At 50.0% G+C, this 21,847-nt stretch overlaps 9 protein-coding genes across 9 annotated transcripts; 4 read left to right on the top strand and 5 right to left on the bottom strand.

Annotated features, from left to right (window-relative positions):
- Window positions 1-12: 12 nt before the first annotated feature.
- Window positions 13-1,332, top strand: N7533_007364 (translin; the record flags this gene model as incomplete). Its single annotated transcript, XM_057104014.1, has 8 exons — window positions 13-78; window positions 188-224; window positions 353-406; window positions 529-662; window positions 717-822; window positions 900-985; window positions 1,044-1,193; window positions 1,258-1,332. 8 exons carry the CDS (start codon window positions 13-15, stop codon window positions 1,330-1,332), a joined length of 708 nt encoding a protein of 235 aa, XP_056958971.1.
- A 949-nt stretch (window positions 1,333-2,281) lies between these two features.
- Window positions 2,282-4,129, top strand: N7533_007363 (uncharacterized protein; the record flags this gene model as incomplete). Its single annotated transcript, XM_057104013.1, has 2 exons — window positions 2,282-2,765; window positions 2,823-4,129. The coding sequence occupies 2 exons, from the start codon at window positions 2,282-2,284 to the stop codon at window positions 4,127-4,129; spliced, it is 1,791 nt and encodes a 596-aa protein (XP_056958970.1).
- Window positions 4,130-4,453: 324 nt separating this feature from the next.
- N7533_007362 (asparagine synthetase B family protein) lies at window positions 4,454-6,793 on the bottom strand (the record flags this gene model as incomplete). The annotated part of the gene is made up of 6 exons (XM_057104012.1): window positions 4,454-5,304; window positions 5,364-5,555; window positions 5,611-5,875; window positions 5,949-6,032; window positions 6,084-6,541; window positions 6,631-6,793. The coding sequence occupies 6 exons, from the start codon at window positions 6,791-6,793 to the stop codon at window positions 4,454-4,456; spliced, it is 2,013 nt and encodes a 670-aa protein (XP_056958969.1).
- Window positions 6,794-7,328: 535 nt separating this feature from the next.
- Window positions 7,329-7,965, bottom strand: N7533_007361 (glutathione peroxidase; the record flags this gene model as incomplete). Its single annotated transcript, XM_057104011.1, has 2 exons — window positions 7,329-7,816; window positions 7,923-7,965. 2 exons carry the CDS (start codon window positions 7,963-7,965, stop codon window positions 7,329-7,331), a joined length of 531 nt encoding a protein of 176 aa, XP_056958968.1.
- Window positions 7,966-9,013: 1,048 nt separating this feature from the next.
- Window positions 9,014-9,465, bottom strand: N7533_007360 (CTAG/PCC1 family protein; the record flags this gene model as incomplete). The annotated part of the gene is made up of 2 exons (XM_057104010.1): window positions 9,014-9,335; window positions 9,422-9,465. The coding sequence occupies 2 exons, from the start codon at window positions 9,463-9,465 to the stop codon at window positions 9,014-9,016; spliced, it is 366 nt and encodes a 121-aa protein (XP_056958967.1).
- A 1,139-nt stretch (window positions 9,466-10,604) lies between these two features.
- Window positions 10,605-11,564, bottom strand: N7533_007359 (uncharacterized protein; the record flags this gene model as incomplete). The annotated part of the gene is made up of 4 exons (XM_057104009.1): window positions 10,605-10,735; window positions 10,787-10,864; window positions 10,915-11,136; window positions 11,192-11,564. 4 exons carry the CDS (start codon window positions 11,562-11,564, stop codon window positions 10,605-10,607), a joined length of 804 nt encoding a protein of 267 aa, XP_056958966.1.
- A 2,422-nt stretch (window positions 11,565-13,986) lies between these two features.
- Window positions 13,987-15,960, top strand: cdcA (phosphoprotein phosphatase CDC14; the record flags this gene model as incomplete). Its single annotated transcript, XM_057104008.1, has 4 exons — window positions 13,987-14,035; window positions 14,115-14,652; window positions 14,712-15,768; window positions 15,802-15,960. 4 exons carry the CDS (start codon window positions 13,987-13,989, stop codon window positions 15,958-15,960), a joined length of 1,803 nt encoding a protein of 600 aa, XP_056958965.1.
- A 567-nt stretch (window positions 15,961-16,527) lies between these two features.
- Window positions 16,528-17,862, bottom strand: N7533_007357 (uncharacterized protein; the record flags this gene model as incomplete). The annotated part of the gene is made up of 1 exon (XM_057104007.1): window positions 16,528-17,862. The coding sequence occupies one exon, from the start codon at window positions 17,860-17,862 to the stop codon at window positions 16,528-16,530; it is 1,335 nt and encodes a 444-aa protein (XP_056958964.1).
- A 1,875-nt stretch (window positions 17,863-19,737) lies between these two features.
- On the top strand, window positions 19,738-21,844 carry N7533_007356 (putative C6 transcription factor; the record flags this gene model as incomplete). The annotated part of the gene is made up of 6 exons (XM_057104006.1): window positions 19,738-19,814; window positions 19,870-20,401; window positions 20,452-20,596; window positions 20,653-21,073; window positions 21,136-21,418; window positions 21,485-21,844. The coding sequence occupies 6 exons, from the start codon at window positions 19,738-19,740 to the stop codon at window positions 21,842-21,844; spliced, it is 1,818 nt and encodes a 605-aa protein (XP_056958963.1).
- Window positions 21,845-21,847: the final 3 nt, after the last annotated feature.

Genomic DNA, 21,847 nt, shown 5'->3' with positions numbered 1-21,847 from the left:
CAACCCGCGAAGATGATTGACCAACGTATTTTCGAGGATCTCCAGACGAAGATCGACGAGGAGACCACCGTTCGCGATGTAAGTCGCCCGCGGCCGCGCCTACAGCGTGCTGGTCCACGGATTTTTTCCGTGCCAAGCCTGAAGCCGTTGCGCACAACAGTCATGGGAAACTCACCTTTATGAACAGGAACTGCACGACATTGTCCAGACGCTCGCGCGAAAAGGTAATTCTTGATCATGATTCACGTTGGGGCCTCTATTCTGGAGATTCTCGCTCCAAGACTGAAGGGCCGATCGAGTTATGTGCGGCTCCGTCAAATCAAGAACGGACACTAATGAGCGATTTCTGTAGGGCGCTCGACGCAAGCTATCCTCGCCAGGGCGCACTCGACTCCCAGTGATAAGTGTATGTTTCAATAGATCGTGTTATGGTGGCGGAACTTCCTCCCTTCAACATTTCCCCTCATCCACCCCTGCCTTCCGGGTATGGCCTCTAGGACTTGAGCGTGGCTGATATGACGACAATAGTGCAACCCGTCCTTGACGACGCCACCGCCAGCATTATTGCCCAGAAAGATGAAGTCGCTCGCTTGAGAAGTGTTGCCGATAAACACCCATTCTACAAGTACAATGGAGTGTGGTCGCGCGAACTCCAAAATCTGGTTCGTCCGACCCCGAGCTGTCAACTCCTACATGATACTAACTTGAACATCTAGGTCGCATCGATTGAGTTGTGTGCTTGGCTTGGTGGACTTCCAGAGCACAAGGGCACAGACTCGGCTTCATTCATGACTATCGAAGACGTGGGCAAATTCCTGGATGGTATGCTCACCCCATTCTGCCATGATTTCGGTATCGATTTAGTTTGAGGAGAGACTTACGGTGTTGTTTTGTCACAGTCCCTATCAACCTGAAGGAACAAGATGCGTTCCACCTGACCATCGAGGAATATCTCCTGGCCCTGATTGCCATGGTCGAGGAACTGGTCAATATCCCCCCCTCCCCAACGACTGTCTAGAGCCATCTTGTCTAACTTTCCACAGTCTCGCCTGGCAGTTAACTCCGTCACTCTGGGTGACTATGAGCGGCCTCTTCGGATCGGCAACTTCATCAAGGACCTCTTTTCTGGATTCCAGCTTCTCAATCTCAAGAATGATATTCTACGCAAGCGCAGCGACGGCATCAAATACAGCGTCAGTCATTTTCTTGCTGGATCCACTTTCGTAACAAGATACTAACTCGCTGTTCTACCTACAGGTCAAGAAGGTCGAGGATGTCGTCTACGACCTTTCATTGCGTAACCTGATCCCCAAGGGTGGTGCCACCGCATAAGGCCGTCCAATATTTGATGGGAATGGGATTTAAGGAAGATCTAAAGATAGGGCAAATCCCACCGGGCCACTTAAAAGGACAGGGGAGGTGATGTTCCGATTAAGCAACAGGCAATACGAACGGTCTATCAATTTTGAACCACCCGGAGATGTCAAATAACCAAAGGAGACGCAATGATTTTCTCCAAAAGTCGTGTTCGGCTAGGACCCGTAGTTCAGATGTCAACTCCCCAGAATCACATTGTTCGATCCGGATGATAGTGAAATTTGCGAGCCACCCGGGCCCAACTCGGCTATTATCTACTCATGAAGCTCTTCTTTCCCAGAAAAAATGGCGAAGTTGCCTCGTACCGAGGGGTTTCTAATATCAATGTGGCACTTACGACCCCAGGTGATCAACGGCAGTGCCTCATTCGGCCTCCCGAGAGCTTCCTTCTATCAGCCCGGTGTTCAAAATATGGGGATGGGAGTGTCAAACTTGTGGAGTGGAATTCGAATCGGCGAAGCAGCATTCAATATGGGGGTTGAGACCCGACATTGCTTCAGTGGGCTGGATTGTTTCGAACGACCTCGACACGAGGTTTCCATCACCCGCAGTTCTCTGGTGGGGCGGCTGCCGACCAGAATGGATCATTTCCCACGGGGTAGGAAGATTGGCGCTGAAAACGGATCAAGTGACGAAAAGTCTCCCAATAATAATTCAATTTGGTCTTGAATCTCATTCAACTCGGCACGGGATCTCCTACCTGTGATAGTGAGCCTACGGAGTTGCCAGGCTCGGAGAAGCCACGATGAAGCTTTGCCTTAAGCCGAGACACTTCATTGTGTGTGGGCAATTTAGTTATTAGAAATAGCATGGAACTTGCAAGTCGAAGCTTAACTTGTCTCAATTTATTTCAACTTTTTTCAGCCTACAATCCCCAAAGGCTGATCTGGCGTGGCCTTAAACGATGTCTGATAAACACTACTTCCCTTCAACAAGTGCCAACTCATTGGTTCCCAGAGGGCTAAGAGCTCTCGTATCTGCAAACGATCATCTAAGCTTGAACTTTGGTGAGCGAGTCGTTGCCAATGCCTATCATGATGACTCAAAAGTGAGTATCATCAGTGGCGGAGGATCGGGACACGAGCCAGCATGGAGTGGCTATGTCGGAGATGGTTTGCTCTCAGCTGTTGCATGTGGTGATATTTTTGCATCACCAAGTGCAAAGCAGATCCTGACTGCTATTCGCATGGCACCCTCCAAAAAGGGTGTTATTCTCTTGATCACCAACTATACTGGCGATCGCCTTCACTTCGGACTCGCAGCGGAAAGGGCCAAGGCCGATGGCCTCGTTGAAAACATTGCGATCTTGCATGCGACTGATGATGTGTCAATTGGAAGAAGCAAAAACAGCCATATGGGAAGGCGAGGTCTCCCTGGCCATGTCTTCAGTAAGTTTCTTTTCTTTATTCAGATAATTACGGACGGCTAATGGACTCGGACTGCAGCAATGAAAATTATCGGTGCTGCCGCCGCGGAAGGTTACTCCTTCGAGCAATGCCTTGCGCTTGGACAGGCCGTCAATGGTCACACGGTCACGATTGCATCGGCGCTCGACCACTGCCATGTTCCAGGTAGAACCCAACAGTCAACCGTCCCAGACGATGTGGTCGTTATTGGTGCCGGAATCCACAATGAGCCCGGACAACTTCACATTTCTCCCGCCCCATCAGTTGAAGAGATCATTGGGTGGTGCCTCAAGCTTCTCTGTGATGAAACCGACACGGAAAGAGCATTTGCCAAGTTTGAGACGAATGATGAAGTCGGACTGCTGATTAACAATTACGGCGGTCTTTCCGTCCTCGAATTATCTGCCCTGGCCGATGAAATCCAAATCCAGTTGAGCTCACGCTGGAATATCAAACCTTGCAGGGCCTTATTTGGTGCATTCGAGACTTCTCTCAATGCACCGGGCTTCTCGATTTCTCTATGCAACCTTACTGCCGCAGCCCAGCAATCAAATGAATCCGTCGCTACCTTGATTCGCCAATTTGATAGCGCCACAACTGCCGTCTCTTGGCCCAATACCACTCGCCCCTCTTCTTCCCAGAAGAAAATATCCCTCGAACCCATCGATGCCCAAGAAAATGTACAGAAAACCACCTCTGCGAGCATTAAATTCGACTCTTCTCGACTAGAGAAAGCTTTAAGGGCTGCATGCTCAAGAGCAATTTCGGCAGAGCCAAATTTGACGCAGTGGGACATGGTCATGGGCGATGGAGACTGCGGCGAGGCTGTTCTAGGCCTGGCTGAATCTATCTTGCTCAGGGTTGATAAAGGGTGCACACACTCCGGCGATGTGCTGGAAGTCATTCGCTCGATTTTACAAGACGTTGACGACATGGGAGGAACTCTTGGTGCAATCTTTGGAGTTCTTCTATCAGCCCTAGCGACAGCTCTGAGGACTAATCTGTCCGAAGGAAAGCTAAGCCCTTCTACATCACAATTCTATGCCGCAGCCTTGGCATCCGCGGTGACAGCTTTAAAGTCTCATACTGGAGCACGGGAAGGGGACAGAACTGTCATGGACGTTCTCCTACCCTTTGACGCAAAGTTCTCCGAGACAAATGACTTTGTGTCCGCAGTTAAGGTAGCTGCAGAGAATGCAGAGGCAACAAGATATCTCAAGGCTAAATTTGGAAGAGCGACATACGTCGGAGAGGCGTCGAGCCAAGAGCTACCGGACCCGGGAGCTTGGGCATTCTACGAGATTGTTGCTGGATTAGCGAATGGTCTTGGACTCATTCCTAATTAAATTACTCTATCTGGAGATGGAATGCTCCTGAATGATCAAAACCTTTATAGATTATGCTACGATAAATATGCAAAATGACAATCAATAGATCTCTTTTTCGATACTTGACAAAGGACTCTGCCAAAAATTTGTTCAATATGCCTGTACTTGAGAGACACGAGATGCTCCGTAGTTTGAGGATGAATATAGCGCCACATTTGCTACTCCTTGAATGTTTGCATTTAGACATCTCTCTTGTTATGCATAGAAACATAATCCCCTTCCAACTTGAAGGCTGGGGTTCAAGGAAAAACATCGCCTGCCCAGGTGCCCATTTTCAAAAGCTCAGGCACTAGCTTTGGCAACTCCGAATCTTTGCGAGATGACCACCATTTGACAAATTTGGAATGCAGCTCGGAAGCATAGCGGGTTCTGATCCCTGAACGCCTTACTGACAAGCTGTTCGGTTGCTGTCCAGTCCAAAAATCCAAGAGCCTCCACATTTTCCCGAGAAATCAAGCGCAAGAATAACTGATGCAAAGGCCCGTTCTCGGGAAATTTCGCTGGTCCAACATACGGTTTCTTTGGCCGCTTGTAGATCTCATCGGTAACGAAAGGGCGCACTGCTTCTCGAAGGATGTACTTCTCGGTCAAAGACTTATCTGGCAGCGAGCATTTGATCTTCAAGCTAGGCGGTAGGTTGTTGACATATGCGGTGAGATGGTGGTCTAGAAACGGGGGTCTAGTTTCAACGTGGTGGACCATGTCGACGTTGTCTCCAAGATACCGAAGCAGCAAGTTAGGGAAAAGGCCTTTCGTAAGAATATACTCCGCTGTATGCAGTGGATGCCAGCGGTTGATGATTAAGTCGCGAACTCGCCCGTCGAGACCCTCTACCTGAGCGGTTTCAGGGTGTGTAGCCGTAAAAGGCTCAGTCCATGAAGCGAATGGTAGGCGGGAGACTAGCGCGAGCTTCGTAAGAACCGAGATGTTGTTAAGCATTTTACAGGTCGACTCTGGCAGCGATCTGACAGCTTTGATGGCCAGATATGCTGCATGATCGGGACCGCATTGTTGTTGTTGAATTTCTGCGAGCTCTGCCCTGGTCAGAGAGGGAGACCAAGAAGGATCGCTTTCAAGCAAGAAGTCGTTGGCCAATTCTTTATATCCTCCAAAATGCTCGTCGGATCCTTCTCCTGTAGACGTAAAATTTCTCAGCTTGAGAAATCAGCCAGTATAATTGAAAAAGACAAACCTGTTAATATCACTTTGATTCCTTGAGATTTCGCAGCTTCAGCCATGGCCAGTCTCCCGATACCGTTTGTGTCGGGCAGGGGCACTTCACTATGCCAGATGGTATCTTCAAATTTAGATACGATAGTTTCTTCGGTGATAGGCACAGGATGAAATTCGACACCGAGCCACTCGGCGGTACGCTGTGCAATATCTGATAAAGTCAATATCCTGGTGACGGAGATAATTAAATGTGGAGGAATTCGTACCTGACTCGTCAGCACCACTATCTTTATCAAACTGTACAGTAAAGCACTTCATCCGGGAGACAAGATGACTCTGGTCATTGCCCATTCGAGCTCCCTCTTCTTTGACGAGGTGAGCTACCATTCCGGCGACCGCTGACGAATCAATTCCACCACTGAGATAGATTCCCACGGGCACGTCAGCACGAAGTCGAACTTTGATGGCTTCCATAAGACGACTTCGCACACCCTCTGTCATCTCAGATTCTGATCGAAGCTCGGGGGTATTCTGGATGAATACTAATTAGCGTCCAAGGTCTGAGTTTGTATGAATTTAGCCAATATTTCCAAGGTTTGCCTACCTTGTCTGGATATTCGGCATCCCAGTAGACTGCGTCTTTGATAGGGCTGAAGTTGCGGCTTAGAATGTAATGACCCGGAGCAACCTAAAGATCATCAGAAAGACTCTCGAGAAACACTATAGAAGTGCCACAAACCGATTGAACCCCTTTGAACATTGTCCCAGTACCAAATACCCAACCACACTCTCGAAGACCTTGAATATCCCACTCAGGCTTCCAACCAAATGGTAGGAAACATTTCATTTCAGTCGCCACCAGTAACTGATTGTTCACGATGGTATAGTAGAGTGACTTCACTCCATAACGGTCTCTCGCGCCAATGAATACCTTTCTGCGAGCATCCCACAAGATCAAAGCGAATTCACCTCGGAGGTGGGATAGAAATGATAGACCATAGTGCTTGTAAAGAGCCAGGACAATCTCACAGTCACTTCGACTGCGGAAATCGTATTCGGTACCCAGGAGATCTCGGTAATATTCGTCGTCGTAAAGCTCTCCATTCACGATTGCATGAACATCGTTAACGCTGTCATGGAATGGCTGGTTTGCTTCCGGGCTCAGGTCAACGATAGATAGTCGGACATGTCCGAGGGCTACAAAACAAATCAAAATAAATCAGTATCTTGGTGTGTGTGAGACAGAGTCCCTGTCCAGGACGGTCCAATTCATAACAAACACTTACAGACTTTGCCATCATCACTAGTCCATGTACCACGAGCATCAGGTCCACGGTGTTGAACAAGATCTAGACTTGCATTAAGTTCATCATCCAGGGCCAATGCGTGCTCCTGGTTCGAAGATGCAGGATGGCTGCCAAGAGAAAGAACAGCGCTAATTCCACACATTATGGGTGTAGTTTCAATCCTTGATGACTGGAATCAAATGTTGGCCCGAAGCTAGAAGGATCTAGCTCTTGCAAGTGAAAGAGAAAGACATCTGTATGCACTCTTATATATTATTCAATCTTGAAGCTATGATATACAATCTTCAAAGCATCGCAAGTTCTAACTCGATCGGTCACAGCGTGGGACGCCTAACCCGAGGAGCGGGGCGCGCTTGGGGCCCGAACCGGGGGCGGAAATTAAAGCAACTACCGAAACAAGATAGAGTGGAATCACGGAGCGATTCCTATTAGCCCAAACGAACCTGCTCGTGGGCATATAAAGTGGAAAGCTCGCTTGCATTAGCTCGATATGTTGCAAGTACGATCATTTGCGTCATATGTACTGGTCTGTGAGGATTGAGATATGAATTACTGGGTATTATTCATGCGGCATGCTGCATACATCACGAGCCTGGCTCGTGCAATAATTAAACAAGTCAGGGGTGGGTACAGATAGAAATTGGTATTAAAGACAAGGCTCAGGACCAACCAGGCGCCTAGGACGAAAGAGTGCCAGCCGCCTTGGCCTTCGCGATTTCCTTCTCGATAGGGTCTTGCAGAGACTCGGGCTTGGTGAGACTGCTCCAGCGACCAACGACCTTTCCGTCGGCAGAAACCAGGAACTTCTCGAAGTTCCACTTGACAGGCTTGTAGCCCATGAGGCCAGGCTGCTGCTCCTTCAACCAGGTGAAGACGGGGGCGGCCTCGCTGCCGTTGACATCGAGCTTGCCGAGCACGGGGAATGTCACGCCATAGTTGAGCTGGCAGAAGGATTGGATGTCATCGTTGGAGCCGGGGTCTTGGCTACCGAACTGGTTGCAGGGGAATCCGAGGATGGTAAATTGTTCGGGGTAGCGCTCCTTCAAGGTCTGGTAGAGCTTTTCGAGGCCCTCGAACTGCGGGGTGAAGCCACACTTGGAGGCGGTGTTCACGACGAGAACGACCTTGCCCTGGAGGGAGGTGAGAGGGAAAGTCTCGCCCTTCTCTGTGATGCGAAGTTAGCTAATGGCTCTCTAGGGAGATGCGCCGCGACTGAAACTCGCGCGCTCGAAAGGGGGGTGCGAGGGGAAGGGGGACGATGGGACACGTACTGTCGACGGGCTCGAAGTCGTAGAAAGTGGTGGCGGCGGCCATGGTTCTGATTTGATGGTGGTGGGGGGGTTGAAAAGGGAGAGAAGGGGAGTGTGGAGGAGATTGATTTGGATTTGGATTTGAAGCTTGGGTGGCACGATCGCAATGACGTCGAGGAAGCGGGGAGAGATGAGAAGAACCGCGGTAATTTAGGGTGAACTTGGCGAGGGAGAATGGCGCGCAGGCCGTGGTTTTGTAGGACCAGCCGAGGCGCCATTGCAGGGAAATGATTTGGAATTAGGATATTACCAATGATCCCAGGTCCAGATTCCGGAGGAGTGATGAGCCGACGGCTTTCTTGACGCCCGTTCCGGATGAATTAGACGTTTGCTAATTGGAGGATGAAGAATCATTGACGGCGGTGCATTTACCCAGCAGGGTTAAGCACCGAAATACTTGGACCCAGCCGTACCAATTATTAAGCTTATTCGGTCTCCTAGAGGCTAGATCGACGCTTTGTGCGGATAACAATAGCTATGCATAACTCTTTGATTGGATTATGTATTTCTGCTCCGTTCTTCTAGAAATATTCTATCCATACTTTATTTTCCTGGAAATAAGGGCAGTAGTAGGCCTAGTAGACGCCTCGGAAGCTGTGTTGCCGCGCGTTCTGCTCAAGAGGGGAATCCACAGTCCCTGGTTCTTCTAGCACCAAATTCTGCAGGCTACGATCAGATCGCATCGCACAACTTTGGGAGGGTCATCCCCGATCTGTATACTGCTTCCGGTTCACATCAAATTCCCTCAGTCTGTCTTGGCGATTTCCGAGGAGGCTTTCTTAGTGTAGACTTTCCACCAGTCGCGGCTTGAGCTCCCCAATAAGTCCAGGAATGGCCAACAAGGGCCGAGTCGCAACTTCCAAATCACACGGTAGACTCTCAGTTTTGGAAAGCTTGCGACTCGGCCACAGATCGTTTTCAATGTTGCGGCTGGACACCACGTTGGTGTCCTTTCACGTGGCAACATAGACCTATTCCAGCCACCATGTAGGCAAATCCAATCGAATTTGATGGCATATTTCGATACCGAATACCCAATTCCCTCGCCTGAATCACCCTTCTCTTTCTGCCTTAAGCACATCAACATCCAGCTCTGCCATCACTCCAAGGACAACACCGATACTCTCCATGAATCCATTGACGGCGACACGGAGCATACGGTTTGTCGTGGCACGGTAGGTGGTCTGCAGAACAGTATTGGACTCTTCGGGGTCTTGCTTCTGTTTCTTCTCTTGAGGCTCGTCGGAAGCGTTTTGAGTGGGAGCTGTGAGGGCAAAGGTCCGTCGTACGAATGGTGACAATTCAGCGTCGACTTCGAGGGTTTGTAGAGCAGACAATGCGAGACGATGGGTTGGCAACGGGAGGGAGATGGTTCTAGATCATGTATCAGTATCGCACATGTCGCATTGGTATCCCGTTCGTGGATCAATGTGCGGCCATGAAGGTGGGGTGGCACATACAAAGAGTAGGGAAATTCAGAGTCGGAAAGTTGGTTGGCGGCCATGATGATTGTGCAGCTTTTGCACAGCTTAATGATTCGGAGTTTTTTCTTTTTTATCGAGGTGAGGAGTTTTAAGGACAGACAGAGACCAACGCTTGTGTTGAATGTGCTTGTGAAACCATTTCGTCCGCCAAATCGAGGGGCCACGATCATGTGACTTTCCAAGGTTGGTTCAGAGGCACGCCAAGACCAAAGGTCAGCAGGAGTATTCTTACGATGTTTGGTGCCAATCATACGTAGGTACAAAGTACCTAGGTGTGTTTAGTCTTCAAACAATCGAGTAGGAGCTGTGGTATTCCAAAAGTACCAGACCAGTGGTCTTCGAAAACCTGGGAATGGATGTCACGGTCTTCTGCAGATCTACAAGGGGGATGGCCCCCGGGGCTCAGATATATATCCAGTGACTCCACCTCTCGAGGTCTCCATAGCATGTTGGCGCCCGCCCGGGCTGTGACTGCCCAGGTGAACTTGAACTTGAATGATCCGACTCAAAGTCATTACTACCTTCCAAAGTTCCAAGGTTCATGTCGGAGACTGGAGAGCTTTGCTCTGGCTTCGGAGTTAGAGCAAATTATGCATTATATTTTATCGTTATGTTCAAGTTGGGTAATGGTACGCGGTTGGTCGACACCCGCACATCCTATACTTGCTCAATAGGCCCTGAGATTTTCTATGACTATACAATAAAAGTGATAATGTTTGATTGAAGCATACATGAGGCGTCTGGCTCAGGAATCGGGGGAAGTCCCCGTCACTGCCCCTGACGACTGTAAACAGTGTGAACGCGTAGAGGGAGGGCAGTCAATATAGGTGACTAGGAAGGACATACTACTGGCTAAGCAGTTGGACGCATTACTTTGAGTGGGATAAACAATGCAAATTTTGGTATTAGGAAAAGAAAGCAAGACATTCTCTCGGAGAACTTCCCAGCTCGTTCAGCACGGGTCATATAGAAATAGCAAAAGCGCTCGTGAAAGTATTATACAACGTCTCTCGAAGGCCAACTCGTGGAATGTAGGCCCAAGGTGGATAGAAGAAATGAAAACAAGAATGTAAATATCGCGCCGATAAGATGAGGTCATGACACCTTTGAATGCAGATCGAACCCCCAAAACATTTCGACTTAGGAAATATTATGAGATTTATGCGACCGCAAGGTTGGCAATGACGCGCTGGACGGCACCAGTAGGGTCGTTGATGTCGGAGGGGTTAAGCTTGCCGGCGGCAACAATCATTTGGAGGTTGGCAAGCGCACCATAGATGCCGCTGGGGTCTGGAAATAGATCAGAATGGGATGCAGAAGGTTATTTAAGAGGATACATACTGCCGCTGAGGCCAGCGAGAACATCAGTACCGGTCTGCTGCATGGTGGCGGGAAGGTTGCCGAATTGACGCTTGACGTCTCAGGAGGGGTTAGCAGAGTAATGAGAATCCAAGATATTGAATACGTACGAGCCAGGCCATTGGCGACAGTATTTTCGGCAGTGCCAGCAACACCGCCAGTAGTGGTCTCAACCGTACCAACAGCACCACCAACGATACCAGCTCCACCGTTTAAAGTGCTGGCAACACCCTCAGAGATGGGCTGAATGGGATCCTGTCGGCGCAAAACATCAACCTCGTGCAAGGGGCCCTCGACCTTCTCGTCGCCATTGTGCATCTGGCGCTTGGCAGCTGGAGAAATCATTAGTTGCAAGTCGAGATTCTAGTTGAAGAAGGGAATGATTACCACCAAGGACGCCAGTGACGCTGTTCTCAGCGGTGCCGGCGGCACCTCCGACAGTGGTCTCAACAGTGCCCACGGCACTGCCAACAACACCAGTACCGCCGTTCATGGAGCTAGCCACACTTTCGGTGATGGGCTGGAGATATTGAAGCTGACGCTTAACACCATGCAGACTATTGGTCATTTCGGAAACAGTATCCATGATTCCTTGGGTCTGGCGCTTGACAGCGCCGGTGATGATGCTACCGGCTTGACCCTCGAGCTTACCAATGGCTCCCTCAGGGCCGGACATGTTAGGGAGACCGACAGGGGGCAGAGCCGCAGAGGAGACAACACCAGCAAAGGCGAGGGAGAAGGCGATTCCGGTGAACTTCATGTTTGCGTTTGGTGAAGAAAAGATTCCAAAGAATGACTTGGTTGGGAATGAATGTGTACAGGGAAGAGTGGGAAGTTGAAAGAGCGACTCGAGATAGAATGAATGACTGGAGCTGGAGAACAGGACATGGAAGTTGGATTCATTGCAGATTATATACGCCTTCTGCTCGTTGTTGTTTATGAGCTCCCACCTGCTGCATCAACTCCTCACATGCAATGTAGTTGCGATCATCAGGGGAACAGAGTTTCTCCGTGCTCATAATTTCGTTCGTTCTTTCCGCAGCGAATCACGATATGCATGAGCTCGAAGCCATCCGCCGCAGTGGACAGGTAATTTGGGTGGTCCATATTCACGCCCAAGGGATGTTTCCACATGGGCCCTCAATACAAACTCCCGAGTCTGGCAGTCGAAAGCTTCGGAGTAGGCGGTCTACTCGATATGGATAAGCTCAACTGCCTATCAGCAAGGTGCGAAATTAGTTTCACTTGATTAGTATCAGTTCACGGAAGCTTGTACCGGCCTTTGCTAATCTCTTTGTGCATCATTGATGTCAAACGCTTTCACTTGAGAGTGCTGCGGTCTCGGCTGCCAGTCCGCAGCCGGGATGGCTGACCGACGCTCTCATAATACACATTTTGTGTATATTGTCACTAGTTCAGAAGACCAAGTTCGTCATAACAGAACTGAGACCTCATTTTGTTTTGCATGCGAGGGATGTGGTGTGGTCCACCGCACCGACCTGTCCAGTGGGGTCGTAGGCAAGGGTCGCGCTTTATGCAAAGATCCATGAATAGCTTCTATAGCGCCATGCCGATCACCAAAACTACAGTAATCTCAGGACTCTTAACAAGCTCAGGAGATTTGTTCGTCGTGGTCAAGGTTGAGGGGAAGTTCGACCGTTGGATATCCTTGCATCCATCGCATCTGGCCCGACCGAGGCCGCGGAGACTCATTTACCCCTTTGAGTGCACAGACTATAATCTCAACACGGTCCATTCAACATTGAGACAAGCGAGACCATGGTATTGATTTTATGCCGCCTGAAGGCTCGAGATCCTCGAGCAAAAAGAAGAGAATTGTCCAAGTCGAATGATAGGACTTGTGTTGGACCGCGATCAATCAAGCTCTGACCCGCGGGGACCAATCATGTCGGGTTGGTGGAGATTGGATGCTTGCCGATAGGGTCTGCCAAGTTTGTTGGATTGTATACAAACAATCAAACAACTAAACAATAACACTGTCGTGAAGGACGACCGGCGCCGGGTAGCAACAACCTTAACCGTGTGGGATCGGAGATGACGGCACCCGCTTTAACGGGGCTTGCTGTCTGATCTCACGGACGGGGTCCCAAGGGATGGCGATTGCCTTGGAGGATGATATTATATCACTGTGTGAAGTCAAGAGGGTGCAGTGACCAGGCGAGGACCAGAGTCCAAGATGACATAAGAGAGGGAGATTCCGCGGAAGGGGTAGAAGTGAGCCAAGAGCAAGTGCAAGCGCCCATTTCGACGAGGAAGAATGATTTAGGCTGGCCTCTGCCACTCAAGGCAACTGCCCCAACATAGCCGAGGCGCCAAACAACAACACTACGACAATTCTTTGGTGGTCATACGGAATGTTCATACTATGCCTGGGTTGCCCCTTTCAGGCGTCTCCAATGCGGAGACGCAGACAGAGACGGAGACCGGCAAGGATCTGGTACGAAATCCCCGTGATTCCAGACTGAGATTTTAGAAGCAATTGGAACTTGGTAGCAATATGAATAATTCAAGATGAATATTCAGTTATTGCAGTTACCCCGGTGAACTTGGAAGTATGGAGTAGGTAGGGTACTCCGTACATACAATAGCAATATTTGTTGTTCCCTGCTGGATGACTAAGATGTCAATGGTATTGATGCCTTAAGGCCTGGGATTCCAGACATCAAGGCAGAAACAGACTCAACGGGCCGCTGTTGTCGAGCCAACGGCCTGCGCTAACCCCCAAATGGACACGCACGGTCCAGGCCAAACATAACATCGGCTTAGCGTGGCATGGCAGCTGCCCATATGAGATTCTTCTTTGTTTTCCATATCCCACCCCTCTTCCCCATCTCTCGTCCTGTACAGCTGGACTTTGACTTCTTCTCATCTCTTCTCTTCATACTCTCCTCTCTATTCTTATCTTCATCCTTTAGAGGCTTCCCATTCTCCCACCACAATCATCCAACTCGCGCACCTCCGATCCATCAGACCATGAGCGTTTGAGATCTTCCATCTTTCATTGTCGACGACCTGCGATTCCAATCGCAGCAATTGTCCTGGCCTGCGCTCACAGATCTGATCATTATTTATCCCTACTGTGATCCAAGCTTTCGCCGTGACCTTTTTTCCCCCCGAATCTCTTATACCTGCAGTTCCGACAAGCAGACCGTGAGAACAAAATGACAGTTGACACTGGTCGCGGAGGTCAGATGATCGAGTACATCCAAGGTTCGTCGCATTGCGCTGAGATTGTCTTTGATTTACTGTGCGGCTTCAAGCGGGGTCTAACAACGCATCACAACAACAGACCGCCTTTACCTGGGCTCTTATGACTCGGCACCATCCTCAAGAACGCCTTTCCCTTTCCCACTCGATTCAGCCAAGTCTCCAAGCAAGCGATCGGCCAGGGTCCAGCCTACTACGCCGACGAGCAAGCGCCGATCCCCTGTGTACTTCACGGTCGACGACACCCTCCTGTACAATGCCTTTCATGCTGATTTCGGTCCTCTCCACATTGGTCACCTGTACCGCTTCGCTGTGATGTTCCACGAGATCCTCGGAGACCCAGCGAACAGTGATCGCCCAGTTGTGTTTCATAGCAAAACAGACGCACGCAGCCGTGCCAACGCGGCCTGCCTTGTAGCCTGCTACATGGTACTGATTCAATCATGGCCGCCTCACTTGGCTCTGGCGCCCATTGCGCAGGCTGACCCTCCTTATATGCCCTTCCGCGACGCTGGTTACAGCCAGGCAGACTTCATCCTGAACATTCAAGATGTGGTCTATGGTGTGTGGAAGGCTAAGGAGCAGGGTCTGTGTGGCCTGCGCGATTTCAATCTCGAAGAGTATGTTCTCGATTCCCGCCAGCCTCTTATAGCATGACCCGTACTAATATTTGGCATAGATACGAGAAGTTCGAGCGAGTTGATATGGGCGATTTTAACTGGGTCACTCAAGACTTCCTCGCCTTCGCCTCCCCACAACACCAACCCATCGCGCTTGTTCCTATGAACACCCCCGAATACGATGCGCTCCCATCAACCATTTCCGAAGTGTTTTCGTCTAAACTCCCTCTTCCTTTCAAGAATGTTCTCGCCCATTTCTCTTCTCGCAACATTGGCCTCGTGGTGCGACTGAACTCCGAACTTTATAGCCCCTCACATTTTACCGCCATGGGAATTTCGCACATCGACATGATCTTCGAGGATGGCACATGCCCTCCTCTTCAGCTGGTCCGCAAGTTTATCAAGATGGCCCATGACATGATCACCATCAAGAAGAAGGGAATTGCCGTGCACTGCAAGGCTGGACTCGGTCGCACTGGCTGCTTGATCGGTGCCTATCTAATTTACCGCTATGGCTTCACTGCCAATGAGGTCATTGCTTTCATGCGTTTCATGCGTCCCGGTATGGTTGTGGGCCCCCAACAACACTGGCTTCATTTGAACCAGATGGCTTTCCGAGAGTGGTGGTTCGAGGACAGCATGAAGGAAAAGCTTGCCCTGTCTACCCCGGCTACTCCTGCTCGGGTTTCGAATAAGAAGCGTCCCAGCAATGGTCAGGTGGCCACTCCTCCCAATAACAGCCACTCTAAGCGCGCGGCCCTGGGTGAGATTGATCACAATGAAGGCGCGGCTAGCCAGCACGAGGAAAACCTTCCTGCTCCTACCCCCGGTCAGCCTCGCAAATCCCACCGCAAAGACTCCCGACACCACCCTTACTCCAGGACCGCATCGGGTTCTCTCGCGGTTGAACAGAATGGAGACCGAAGCCATCGCGGCCACCGCCTGAGCAATGAAAGCAGCGAAAGCGACGAAGAGATTCAATTACGCATGCTCGCCAAGCAACGAGCATCGCGATCCCCAGTTGCATCACCGACCTCGCGGTCTATCAGCTACTCGGCAACCGTCACTGCTAGCTACACATTAACTGATGATATTCATGAGGACCGCGAAAACTGGGTTGAGACCGGCGCTCCCAAAACCCCCCTCTAGCCGAAAGAGTGCCAATGGTCCGATCTCGGTCAGCAAGGTTCGCTCCAGCCCCAGCGGGCAACAGACAGCAACAAGAGTGAATCACGAGGTGTGCGCAAGCCCAGTGGCCGGGTTGGTAGCACCTCTAGCCCCAACCGTGTTGCTCGCACTGTCCAGTAATGGTGTCTGTCTCTAGCTCTGTGCATTCTCCGCAGCTGTGTTGCGGCCTCGCCTACTACTATTCTTCTTCGTTCCCACTGGGAAACCTTGTGCATACCCCATTTCTTTTCTGCATTCAAATGCTTTAATGTTTCACCTCTTTGTTCTGTTGCTTTCGATTTTTATCTTCGGATTTTTCTGGCGTGGGATGGGTTCTGGGCATGTTCCGCACGGCGTTTTTGGTCGCACGACTGTTGATGCGTCAATGGCTGAATCACTTGAAAGATTGCAGGTTCTGCTTTGTTGTATATTCCGATCAACTTGCCTTCTTCTCAATCGTTTCGCTATTTTCTCGCCCATGGTATGGTGTTCTGTTACGAATTGCTTTTTGTCAGTTCTACGGCGATACGACAATTTGATCTCACGAATTCGCTCAACTTCATTCGTAATTGTATATCTTTTTTTCGAAAAGTAGATCATGATCTCGTTAACTTGAGAGGAGGATACCGCGGCAAAGGCCAGTCCTCTCTCTCTCTTCTATTATTCAATCTATGACATGGCTTGGAGTTTGTATTTTCCAGCTCCGTATCATCGTAACATGACAGTCCCACTCCACGACCCCGGATGTTCCACACTTTCGGCCGACCCAGGCGTCTCAATCGCGCATGTGACCACTTCGAATGCCTCCAGTCCCATCGACGCAGCCACCAAGTCGAGCCATTTTTCTGGAGGGGGCAGATTTCGCTCTTGACCCGACGACCCCGAGTTCGCATCTACATGCAAAGCCAATTTTGAGACGAAGCAGAAGGGCAAAGGATCCGAAATTTCAGTCTCCGTTTTACTCTCCGGACTAGGTGTCAAGTTCTGCACTTCATCACTTTCGAGAAAATCGAGCAGGAGTCGAAGTATATGTGAACAATTATCGGTGCCACGTAGGACACTATTGGCAAATTCCTGCGGGAAGGTGGATGGGATGGGCCCGATGAAAGCAGCCTTCTCACGGTTGTCGGTGGATGCGTCGTTGAGACACTCATAGCTCTCCACCGTCGCGGCTAGACGTAACTGTGCGGAAAGGGCACGCAGTGCCTGGTCACTGCACTGTACTTGGGTTGCTAGTCGGCGAGCTGCTCTCTGTGAATCTGGGATAGTATGCAGTCTGCGCGCCTGGTATAGAAGACCGGGCACCTTGGAGACTTCCATAAAGATACGGTCTTGTAGATCGATAAATAATGCAATAGGCTCATCAACCCGTGGAGAAGCCATATCCTCCCATCTCACTTGGTCAATATGTGCCTGCCACTCTGGTTTCTCAAAGATACACCGTCGGCCATTGACGAAGGCCTCGGCAACGAGGAAGCTGCGGAAGGATAGGTACAGGCAACGATCGAAACCGGTAAGATGGGCAGCAGGGCCACGATGGGCCATGAGCAGGGCCGTACCGGCGGCATGGCGGGTCCAGGAGTCTGAAGCTGTGCGGGAGTATGCTTCAAACAGACTGAGTACGATGGTGATGCTGACACTCTCGGAGGATTTCATCGAATCAGGGTCGCAGATTCGATCTCCAAATAGCCGCAGTGCCTTGCTGTATACCTCGCGGCTAGAGCGTTGAAGCCTCGTATCCTTATGCACATGGCCCATGTGCATTGAGTTGACACAGTAGACGGCGGCATCGAACGCGGGGCTCTGGCCTATATGCTGGGCGACGTATTGTGTCCATGGAACGTGAACTCGGTATTTATTGAGTCCAAACCAACGTGTAAAAGCGGAGAGAACGAAGGAGCCGAATATGACGGGTTGTTGCTTATCTGTCGAGCGGGCTGCGAGAGATGGTACGATGCGCTCGTCAATCGATGTGGGAGGTAAGGTGGTGGGGTTACTTCGTCTCTTCCCGAATCGTTGATGAAGCTTTTCGCCTTCGTCCATGAATTTATGAGACTTTGCGTATCCTGGGCAGTCCACGCCATATCTTTGGCATTGGGTGCATTCTGGGCGGGCTAGATTACACTGGTGTGAGCATGTTAGATGATTGTTGATAAGTGGACGGTGACCGTCAGGAATACTACCTTGGTAGTACCTTAAGGAAGGTAATGCCCATGGTTAGGGTAACGGTAAGCAGATAAGGGCTCAAGACCTACCTTCACTCGTCGTTGGATGCAAGTCTGGCATCCTTTACTTTTTGGGACGCCAACCATATTCAGGAGAGCCACCAGGAGGCTGTACTTGACATTCCTAGAGGGAAGTTATTGTACAGCTCAGTAGGAGTAGCCTCTCGTTCGTGTCTCAATCTCGGTTTCTTCAGCCGTGACTGAAGATCATCGTGCGAGGGGGGCAGAGATCTTCACGTCGCTACTAGCAAGAATGCGACGTGGGTATTCAAAGAGTAAGAAACGGAAAAGGCAGTTCCTTAGCGGCTGAAATAGCCAGCAAATGCCTTCTCAGCACCAAAAATGGGTCCGGAAGAAGCAGTCGAATGGGGCTCTAGCGATCCAACGGTTGTTTGTCCCGCACAAGTTTGACGTAACAATTCCTTTGGCCCGTGCAGATGCGCGTGGGATGGGAAAAATGTTCCAAAGCCGGGCATATTAATAGAATAACGGGAGGAAAATCTGTCAAGAAGGCTCTCTGGGCATTGAGTTTGGACCCTGAAAACTGACGACCCGCCGAAGCGAGCCAATGGAGATGCCATTAAGTGATGCCAAGCTGCCCTCGAGTTTAAACGGTGGTTCTTGGAGGCGCTTGGTCTGTTGGTGGCTTGGCTTAAAGGACGGGAAGTGCTGGTGGATAAGACATGAAGTTGCCTACGGACGTAAGTGGGCGTTCATTTCTTGCCATTGGAGACCGACACCATGCAGACTGGTGCCGTCAGCCTAGGAATGGCCATCTGGCGGTGGGCAAGTGGATAAGTGGGAATGTAAGATGAGATGGCAAGTCAAATAAGCTCGAGCCTAAGACGCCTCGCCCAAGGTTTTCGCTCGGCCGTGCCCCGAGCCAAAGCCGTAATTACCCTATGTGTCTTCCCGTGAGACCGAGGAAGAATGTACAGAGTATAGATATAGAGCATATGGGAACACACTACGGTCAATGATTCAGTGTCTAAGGAAGTACCTGAGTAGTATTGGTTATTAGTACGGAGTAGTTAAACCGAGTTGTTGATAACTCTGTGTTTGGTGTGACATACCATGTCAGACCAGCGAACACTTCGATTAATTGATGTGCATCTACTAAGTCATTAGCTATTAACCACCAGGGAGTACTCAGTACACCGGAGAAAAAAACACTGATCATGCTACTTCGAGATGGCCCCCTTACGTTCTCAAATGGCAAAAATATGACAGTTCGGGGCAATTAGCCGAGGGTCTAAAGGCTCAGGTCCAAAGACACCATTGGTAGGACCCACCAACTGCTCGGCATCAGCTGTCAGACCATGAGGCCGCTGTGAATATTGTGATAATCTTTGATTTTTGTGAAACATCCAACTTCGCGCGTGTCCTATCAATCTATACGAGGCTAAGGTCATCTCTAATCGCCATCGCCTACTATAGACGCGACGCTAACCGCTTTGGGATATGACCGGCCTTTTTTCTGCCCGCAACTCTCAACTCTCTCCAGCGAAAACTTTCCGATGAGATGAGGAACGATGATCGGCGCTCATATTTGCCTGCGACCCGCCGGAATGGGGCACCTCAATCTTGTGAGCCCTGTCGACGGTCGAAGCAGCGTTGTGGCCATGAGAGGCCCGTTTGCCGCAGGTGTGCGGGGAAGCGCATCGACGGCCAATGCTTTTATCATCCTGCCCCGATGAGCAAGCGGACATCAGACCAGACCAATCCACCGCCCGTCTCCTCTAGTCGATTAACAAGCCAGCCAACTTCCAAGTAAGAATGCTATCTGTTCGTCCAAATATCACTTCACAGCCTAACAACCACATAGTGCTTCGAGTCCCGGCTCATTAGGTAGCGGACGCATCTTTGCGCCCCCGCTCCCGGAACCCCATTCGGCTCTTCCGGGCTATTTGGGCTCTACAAGTTTCACTGCAGTTCTGACTGAGCATCGCAATGAGATCCCCTTCGAACCCGAGGACCACCCCGATCCCTGCCCCGTTTTGACAGTGGCGCCTGACCGCGTCCAGTCCGGAGCGGAGGTCCTGCTGTTCCTCTACAGCTTCAAACACCGGCAAAAATTATTGAATCAATTTCATCTTCGAACATGCAATGCTATCGCTCCGGAGGTTCTTGTAAGAGCTACGCTGGCGTCGATTGAAAGAACTTTCGACGAATTCGATGGTCATAATTTAATGCCTCGGCTGCAAAAGCTCGCCACCCAAATATTTCGAAATACTTCACGACCAATGACTTCTCACCCATCAATGAGTGTAAAAGAATACTGTGACTCCTTCACCGGAGAAAATCTTCGCTGGGAGCCTATCGGCAATCTTTTTTCGATATTCGGTCAGCAACTGGTGGTGACCCCAGACAATGACCCTGAATTCTCCCAAGGATCAGATGACCCCAGGCAAAAGACCATCTTCTGGAGCAAGTCGTCGTGGCTACCACTATTTGCATCAACTATTGCGATGAAGCTTCCTCGGCCAATGAAATTCTAGCCTATCTTCAGTACAATGATATCATGCTACGGACTCAACAATACGGAGATTCAAGTAGGTCATTTGATGCTCGTTCCTCTATCTTTCCATCGCTAACGAAATTCATATAGACTATCAAGCGTGGCGTCGTGTAGGTGACCTAGTTGCCACGGTATATGCTGTCGGTCTTCATACAGATGGGGAGGAGCATACCCGCCCATTCTTTTTGCGCCAGTGGCGAAAGGGCTGTTTCATCTCTGTCTTCTACCTGGACAAAATGCAAGCCAGCTTTTTTGGTCGACCACCTCTAATAAACTATCGTTATTGTACGATGGTGCCCCCTTTAGACTTGAGTGATGATGTTATCATCGAAGGGGGTGACGCTCTAAACAAAGCGATTTCGGAGCTTGACGGCAATGGATGGAATACTCATGGAGCTCGCTACCGAATAACTCCTTCACTACTACGATTCAAAATGGCAATTTGCAGAGAACAAACTCTTGAGCTGGCGCTTGGAACTGATCAACCGCAGGATCTGGTACAGAAAACACAGTAAGGCTTTCCTGAACTTGCATTGAGATAAAATTGAACTGACATCTTATGTCACTTGACAGGGAGATCAAGGAAAAGATATGCGATGTTTGGGAGTCTACTCCAGATCAAATTCGTTATGATCGCCGAAAGAACGATGATTTTCACGACGCCTTTCTGACAATAGTCTACATGTATCTCAACTACCTCTACACATGCTTCTTGCTCCAGAGGACCTTGATAAAGTACACGAACACTGGGCAAGAGGAACTTTGTGATATTTCACGTCAAACACTGGCTATTGTAATCAACCTTACCTCGGCGCGCCACCCCATGGTAGACCTCGACAGACATTATTCTTGGATAGTAAGTTCTTCCCCTGTTCACACCGCATTGCGCAAGATATCAGTCCCCTTTTAATAACCAATTTAGGCCCTCTCATATGGTCTTCCCGCTGCTAGTGTTCTTCTACTGGAACTATTACACCAGTCCCACAACCCTGGCCCGCATAATGTGGAGCTTCCTCGATCTGAACTCATTCGGAACTTAAGCGTCTTTATATCAGTTCTGTCCTGGGTGTCACGGCCGGGCCATGGAAACCACCAGGCATGTAAGGAGGCCGAGAAGAAGCTGTCGCGAATCCTCGACCAATTGCTCGACCCGCAGCCCGTCCCCGCAGAAATGGTGCATGATGTTACTTCCGGTCTGTCCAGCTTTCTTGACTGGTCGAATTCCAACGCCTGGGATTTCAACACGGAGTATTTTTCCGCAACAGATGCGTTTGTGCAGTGAGGA

The sequence above is a fragment of the Penicillium manginii genome, assembly GCF_028828005.1.
Source record: "Penicillium manginii strain IBT 31320 chromosome Unknown utg000005l:1.0-5665137.0:1.0-5668048.0, whole genome shotgun sequence".
Lineage (NCBI taxonomy): Eukaryota > Fungi > Ascomycota > Eurotiomycetes > Eurotiales > Aspergillaceae > Penicillium > Penicillium manginii.
This window is presented reverse-complemented; position numbering and strand designations above follow the sequence as displayed.